The sequence below is a fragment of the Caenorhabditis briggsae genome, assembly GCF_000004555.2.
Source record: "Caenorhabditis briggsae complete genome, chrI, whole genome shotgun sequence".
Taxonomy (NCBI): domain Eukaryota; kingdom Metazoa; phylum Nematoda; class Chromadorea; order Rhabditida; family Rhabditidae; genus Caenorhabditis; species Caenorhabditis briggsae.
In genome coordinates, this window is record NC_013489.2 from 7,170,409 (window position 1) to 7,178,644 (window position 8,236).

The 8,236-nt window shown below is 37.1% G+C and overlaps 1 protein-coding gene and 1 non-coding gene across 2 annotated transcripts in view; one reads left to right on the top strand and one right to left on the bottom strand.

Annotated features, from left to right (window-relative positions):
* The window catches only part of CBG11935, a gene marked incomplete at both ends in the record, with an annotated part of 4,915 nt that extends 1,577 nt beyond the window's left edge, over positions 1-3,338 (bottom strand). The window contains 6 exons of the mRNA XM_045237110.1: positions 1,044-1,151; positions 1,537-1,825; positions 1,871-1,983; positions 2,030-2,237; positions 3,091-3,206; positions 3,269-3,338. Of these exons, the coding sequence (XP_045094706.1) occupies positions 1,044-1,151; positions 1,537-1,825; positions 1,871-1,983; positions 2,030-2,237; positions 3,091-3,206; positions 3,269-3,338 (904 nt within the window). The remainder of the gene's footprint in view (positions 1-1,043; positions 1,152-1,536; positions 1,826-1,870; positions 1,984-2,029; positions 2,238-3,090; positions 3,207-3,268) is intronic.
* Positions 3,339-5,406: 2,068 nt separating this feature from the next.
* CBG28686 lies at positions 5,407-5,478 on the top strand. Its single transcript has one exon. It is a non-coding gene (tRNA).
* Positions 5,479-8,236: the final 2,758 nt, after the last annotated feature.

Sequence of the window (8,236 nt, forward strand, 5' to 3'; positions counted from 1 at the left end):
CCGTTTGTCCATCATTCGCAAGCGGATCGGATACGGAGTTCGCGATCGGACAGAATATGGAGGAATTACGGAATAATGTTCTGTGGTTTTCGGAAAACGGGTCGCGTGCGGTCCGTACGCGGTTCCTATTTCAACCGCGCTCGAACGCTGAGCGTCCGTAACGGATGCGTTCGCATTTTACCTGTGACATGGCAACAAAAATTTGACCAAAATCGAACCTCTCCGATTTTATTCAAATTTTCACCAGATGTAGTATTTTTGATGGATATTCTGGCAAAGTTTTAGAATCCGTGTTCATCGTCTTCGTGTATTTCTGGAGCTCGTATTTCTCATTGAAAATGGACTCGGAAGCAATTTTTGTCGCTTTTTTGGTGCTTCTGAAAATGCACGAAGACAATGAGCACAAATTCTGAAACTTTGCCAGAATAATACCCATCAATTATACTACGTCTGGTGAAAATTTGAACAAAATCGGAGAAGTTCGATTTTGGTCAAATTTTTGTTGCCATGTACTCCCCCACATGGTGAAACCTCATTTTTAGGCACATTTTGGCCTAAAACTCATAGGGGCTCATGTTTATTTTTTATCTCAAAACGGTTTCTAATGTATTTTTTAATGTAGAATCTGAATTTCATGTTTAATTTTATAAAATAATGGAAATTTTTTTCAGGACGATCATTTTTTGGTCCAAAAAACAGCTTTTTTGCAAAAAATTAAAATTTTTCCAGGGAAGATGGAAAAATATGAATATAGTGCCAATACAAAAAACTTTCAAAATAGTGGAACAAAATTTTCAAAAAACGTTCTACAATAAGACCTGATCATTATTTCACTTTTGAAAAAAATATTTTTTAGACACCCCACGACCATATTTTTGCAGGTGTGGGACAAGTCGAGACAAACTATATCTCATATACTTTAGAAGTCCATAAACATGCAATATACGGGAAATCAGCCAGAAAAAACAAGTTTTAATTTTTCTGTAGCACTATGTTTGGTTCTGTCAGAGAATGTGTCTTACTATTAATAGAAAGTGGCTCACCCATTGTTGCAACTACCGGTATGGTGCATGTGAAATATTTCCAGGCGATTTCCGAGATATCACCCATTTGAACAGCTCGGTAGTAGAAGCCAAACATTGAGACCACGCCTGGAAGAATTAATATTTTCAAGGGGTTTCCGCGACGCGTCGGCTCATCAATCGGTTCAGAATTTAAAATTCAGTTCGAATTGCCGAGTAAAATCTAGAACTTGACAAAATCTACAAAATGACAGTCAATGCGACTATATTCCTAAATTGGGTTTCAAGCTAGAGGCCGTGAAAATGGCCAGTCGGAAAAATATATATTTGCGCCAGTTTGTCTTTTCTGGTTTGAAAAGCGGCTTTTCATTATAGTCAAATTTAATGTAATTTTGTAGATCTCGCAGAGTTCTAAATTTCCCTATTTGATTTGAACAGAAATTCTAAATATGAAGCGCCGGCCATTAGTCGGCCCACTTCAGCCTGGTTGTTCTTTCGGGACATTTTGGCTCACCTTTCAGTATCATTGTCGTCGGTGTTGCAGTTTTCTCACTAACTCGAAACAGGAGAGTCAACGTGGAAAACATGCAAATATCGATTCCACTCCCAGCAAACGCATCAAAAACTCCTCCAACAACTCCAGTTAAAAACAACAGTAATCCTTTCCAGACACAAAACTCTGGAATCTTCACAAACGTTGGTCGCTTCTTTTGTGCGTTCAGAATCCCTAGAGCAAACGCGAATGAGGTCCAGATGGAAACGAAAAGCATTTTCTTCTGAGCTCCAGTGAATAGTGGGTCAATCTGAAAAGTATGTTGGTGTCAAGGGTGTCAAGTCAGCCGATTTACACAATGCACTCCAAAAATGAAACCTGGTATGGCTCCGGCTATTCCATATATCACTGCACGCTCATCGAATTTGACCTTCATGAAAACCACACAGACAAGGGCAGCCATCATTCCTACAATTGATGAGCAATGAAGAAATCTGGAGGAACAAACACTTACCTATCGACTGGATCATTAACGCAAAATCTCTGGCGATCGATGGAGCCAGATGAAGAACTAAGGTCATAACCGGAAAAGCGACAGCACCGGCTCCTTCGGCAGTCATCCCGGAGATAAGGGCTCCAACCACCATTGTGACTGGCATGTGCCAATATTCTGGATAGTATTGGAAGAAGTCATGCTTGAATGCAGTCGCCCACCAGATAGACTGAAAGTATCAAAGTTTTAATTGTAATTGAACGGCTCTCAATACTTGTGCGGTTTGAGCTCAATTATCTCGATTCTCATTAGAGATGTCAAAAAGATATTACATGATAAAATGTTCATCCCAATATCTCCAGTGTTTTATCAGTTGACATGTTTTTATTATCTTTCATAGGAACTAAGATAATTAAGCTCTTTGAACTATATATGTCAATTTGGTGGAAAGTTGATAATTCTAAAGTCTTGAAAAAGTAGTCTGAAATGTTGCAATTTGTCTGAAAATTTCAGAAAATACTGAACAAAAAAAGAATTTCATTTTTATAATTGAAAATTTTTTTGTGAAAATCCAACCAAGTGAGATAGGCGGTTTTGTAGTCGCACCACCAAAGCTGGGCCACCGGCCTTCACAGTATTTCCTCTTCTATGCAAACCGTTAACTGTGAGCCCATATCGCTTTCCTGTAAAAGGTTTCCAAAAGTGGTCAACTGACATAATGTTTTACATAAAGTCAAAAATATTTTATCAGTTAATCCCTTTTTGGTATCCATTACAGTGATCGAGGTGCATTGGCTCAAAGTTAACGATTACGTTTCGAAGAGACGCAGACAGTTAGAGAGTATCGTTGTCTGTGTCTCTCACCTGCACTTTATCCAGTGATTTTACATAACAGTTTTGAACTACAAGAATTTATGTCTGCTTCTTAATATTTATTTACAATTTTCAGAAGTTTACCTTGAACCTTATTTTTTCAAATAATTGAAATAAACTATTTTCGAGAACAACTGTAACTTCGAATTTTTCTTCGGTGAAGCCAAGTTATTTGAACTTTAAACAAATCTAAAATTTTAAAAACTCACATGAATGAGACAAAACGGGATCAGCACTGCCACAAACTTGCGATACTTGATAAGAATGTAATCAGCGAATGTTGGGTTGACAGGAAAGTTCATGATCTTCTCTGCGTGTTTCTCGTCTAATTGCTGGCCTAGAAAACTTTGCAAGTTGGATTTTCTAGGCCACAAACTCTTCACTCACCTTCCAACAAATACTTCTTGCACCAGGAACCCACTCTTGTCGGCTGGTCATTTTTAGAGATTTCGCTCATTTTTGGAGAATTTTCAGCTCAATTTTCACATTTTTCGAGGGTTATAAACTCTTTGGAATTGGGGTCAGACCAGTTTGACGAAGAGATATGAAAGGCGGAGTGACGGAGCCGCTGAAAAAAGGGCTTCTGAATACCAAAGTTTAGGCATAGTACGAAAAGGTGCGACGTCATGAGATCAGTATTCTGCAGGGGAGACTAGAGGACAAAATCAAAAGTCTACATAGTATTTTTGAAAGTGATGGTATCATAAAAACATTATAAGATGATAGAATTTTTGATCTTTGTAAAAATGAGGAACATGGAACTAATGTCTTTGATCTGGTTATTTAATGTATGTTCCAATAATTTGGATTGTTGGGAAAAACGATCATCGATCAGAGATAGACTAGCAAACGACTTGGACGTAATAGTGTGATTAGGAGATAAAGAAGAAAGAAAGTGGAACATGAGAGAAGAGAACAACTTGAATATGGATTGATGCCTAGAAAGAGGAAAAAAGCAACATTTAGATGAAAACAGTTTCTAGAAAAGTTCTAGAAAAAACACACAAAAACATATGATGATAGCAACAATAGATTCTTGAAGGTTTGATTTATAGAATTTATAAAATCTGCAAAAAAATATTTTTGAAAAATCCTGGAACATTTTTTAGTTAGCCTTTTTATAATTTCTTCACAATTCTCTCAAATTAGGTTAATTCCGATAATTGAGTTGCGATTGTTTTGGATTCGTTTTTGGACCCGAAACTTTTGATTTGGATTTTTAGGTCATCATATCTTATCACATCAGTAAACCAATTTAAAGCATCCAAGAACACTCTACGCCCTAAGCTATCAATTTTGAGCTCAATTACCTCGATTCATTTTAAAGATATCAAAAAGCGGTAAACTGAGAAAATGTTCAGCATAGTATCAAAAGTGTTATTTCAGTTTATTATTTTTGGACATCTCCTACAAGAACCAAGATGAATTGGAATCAAAATGTTTATGATAATTCCAGAAACATTTTTTTAAATTTTACCCCTTTCGTATATCTCTCCCAGGAACCAAGAAAAATTGTCTCAAAGTTAGGGACCATGGTATTCGTATTTACGGTGTACTATATAGTGATGATTAACCAAACATCCATCCCGGAATCCAACATCAGCCAGAACACGCACACAGAATCTCTCTATAATTGAATTCCAGAGTCACCACATCACCACGGAGCTCTATGGTTTTCCCGTTCATCCCTGCACATTGTCTTCTTTGTTTTGTCACCATCCATCATTTGTCATATCTTCTTCTTCTTCTTTTACAAACAAATTCGCATACATTGCCGTTTCTTGTGTGTGATGTGACACCCGTCATTCCCCCAGAAGAACACGACCGAAAAAAGAGCCCCGGAATGACCTCCAGAATCCTTTTTTCCCTCGAATTCCCTTGGTGCTGATTTTTGACGTTCTTCTTCCGGACACTTTTTGAAACAAAAGCGTCCTTTGTTGTTGCACCAACTTTTAAATGCTCTCTTTTTTGAGTTTTTACTTACTTTTTCTTTTTACTACTTCCTTCCGGGCCTTACCAGACACATACAAACAGAAAACTGTGTGCGATCACTATCTCTTCGTTTCTTCTCCTACTCTCATACCCTGTTCATTTCAATTTTCGTTGCCGGTTTTCTAAAGGCACTCTTCACCTTGTTACTTGTCGGCCGCCATAGCTCCACAGGTCCTGGGCGCGCATACGCATAATGGATGGGCGACGGAGGACGCGCCGAAGATTTGGGTACAGGGAAAGGGCGCCGATATGAGGCATGTACGGGGCATATGGGGCACATTACGCCGAACCCGTGATGCATCCAGTAGCCATTCCTTATGCGCCGCATATTGTACAAAATAGCGAATACATTTCAAAGTCAATTCCCCAATGCTAGGTTTCGATTATTTGAAAGAAATTGAATTCCGATTTATTTATGGTATAATAAGTGAGATGAATAGGAAATAGAATGACAATGTGGGATTAAAAGGGAGGGGAACAGTAGAAGAGATCAACAAAAAAGGCTAGAAAACGCAACAAAATGGCTATAAAAAGCAACGAGCTCAGTCGGTTAGAGCGTGGGTCTAATAAGCCCAAGGTCGCAGGTTCGACCCCTGCTGGCGGCAATTTTTTTTTATTTAAATGTTTTCAAAGCTTCATATCTTGCTTGATAGTTTCAGAAAAGTGCTCAAACTTATTACAGACAATCTCGGATATGATTTCTATCATCCGTGAAATAAGTTTTTGAAATATTCATTTTTGAACGTTTTTGGGACGTTCTTAGCTGTTCATCCAGTTTTCCAATTAAACCTGCGAAAAATTGCACAGAGAATAGCGTGAGAGATGAAGAGACGCAGAGACATTTTTTCTCTAGTTTTCTAATCAAAAATTTTCACGCTGTGAGAACTTGTATTAGTACAATTGACCTCTTTTCTCTTGATTAAAATGACAAAATATTTTGCGACTAGCTCATTCTTTTTCATTCCTCTCAAATTCTCATGTTTCGTCTGTCGTGGTGTGTCATTAATTGCTTTTTCCCTTCCATCACACATTTTAAACTGATTTCTTGCTCTTTCAATTTCTCTCTCCAGATTTTTCAATCAATCAAGATGTGTTCGTTCGTAATTCGACCTTTTTCTCTGTCTGCCTGTCCACACTACACATTCCCGTGCCGTCAAAATGTCCCAAGAATAAGAAGAGGGTCATCCTACTCCTGAATTTTGAAGATATTTGATCCTAGATAGGATAGGAGTTAGCCTTCTTCTTCTGGAGCATACACAAACAACGACGTCTCTCTTATCTCGATTTCCTCATTTTCTCAAAAAGGCACTAATCGACTTTTTTACGCCGAAAACAAACTTGACAGCTTTTTTGAGATAGAAATTAGAAATTGAGTTTAAAGGTTTTGCACCTGCTCCTCAGTCCTCCGTACTTTTCGTTCCTTGAGACAAAAACATTTGCATTCTTCTGCTGAACTTACTACTTGCGAAAAGGAATTCAGAAGTCATGCATACTCAATTTTTTGCGTTTTCTTTTTTTGCTAGAATGTTCCATTGATTTTTTCGAAGGGACTTTTTTAAAACTGTAAACACCCTGATAGATTGGTCCCTCAACTTCGAGCCGATTTAGCTCTGTTCCTGTAAAAAATACCAGAAAGTGGTGATTGGCCAAACTACAAAAATGTTGGTAATATTTCACTGGTAAAATATTTTTGATAGGATGGTGAATGATTTGTTAGTTGACTACTTTTTGATATTATTTACAGGAAATGATATACATATATGGGATCAAATTTGACGGTAGAGCTTCAAAAGAACGGCAGCTTTTGACCATTTTCAAGGTTCTGGAGCTCGGCTGTCGAGTTTTCGAAAACTTTGAAACTTTTGGAGGGTGTGAAACCGACCTAGATTGAAATATTTGCATTCACAGAATTTTTCGAAAATTCCTAGATTTCCAGCTACTTTCCGTTTTCTGAAAGACACTCCTTTTACCCGTTTTTTGTACGGAAATCTGGAAAAAATGAGGTGTATTTCAAAAATCGGCGAAGGGAAAAACTAGGAAGTTTCAAGAAATTTCGGGAATTCTTTCAATTCTTGTATGTTTTCAAACTGAGTTTTCAAACTGATCGGAAGGTTGACAGCTGAGCTTCAGACTCCTGAAAATGTTCAAAATATTGAAAAAACACATTTCGGTATACCTTATTGACCGGTACAGTAAATATTTATTGCAAACACATCTGCTCCTTTGAAATCACGTCATCACATATTTTTCTCTCGCACACATTCATGCATAATACCATAAAAATATTTTTTCTTCCACATATTTTTGTGTCTCGTTGATCGAGTTCAGCTCTTCTCCTGTTGCAAGTCTCCCGCCGCCGTGGGATGTCCCATCTCTAATTCATGAGTCCGATCGACATATGACGGAATAGAAAGAGAGGGAAAAGTTGTAGGGGAGAAAAATAATAGAAAACGAGGTGTCTTTCTCTCTGCACTTACTTTTCTTTTTCTAGACACTTTTGTGAACAGGATTGTTGTAAAATGTTAGTTAGTGATGCAAAATTTTGGAGGCGGTTTTCGCTGTTTTCGAAACAAAAGCCTTGGACTAAATGGTCCTGTTAAAAAAATAGGGAGGTCTAAAAATGTTGAAGGATCTTTTGGAACTTTATATTGCAACGGCCTGAGTTTTTTGGCTTAATTCCCAAATCATGATCCTCAATATTGCAAACTTTGTATTTAGCTTCCAAAATTTTGAGAAGTAAAATCGTCAAATTTTATATCAATTTATAGCTATTTTTATGGGCTACAGTATACAATTTCAATTTTCTAAAAATGCCACTTTTGAAATCAGTGATCGGGGGTTTACTAGGTCTGAAATACTTTATTTGTTAATACCTGTGTAGTTTATCGAATCTCTGCACACAAGGTTTCAGTGGAGACCTGTTCAAATCGGACAGCTGTTATTTTCCCACTTTTCTTGATTGACGCACACCTTCTCTTACATTTGATATCTCTTTTTACTCGAAATATCTTCTCTATTCTTCATTGCTCAGATTTTTTTCCGAGGTTTCAAATGTTTTCTATGCTGATGTTGATCGAATAAATGAGGTCATTCCCTCATGGTAAGTTTGTATTTGCTGTAAAACCTCTATTAGAAGGGCCCTCTAACAAGAAGGCCTTTTGCGAAAGGCTTGGAAACATAGAAATTACCCAATCAGAATACGTTTTTAAAACGGTAAATACTGTTGTAAGAGTCTTCTAGAAATAATCAAATTGACTGAGTTTGAAAATTTCAGAGGGGAATTAACGAGAATATTTGTAAGATTAATTAAACAAACTTTCCGAAGAACAGGTGAATTATTTATTTAATTTTTTATGAGATTTT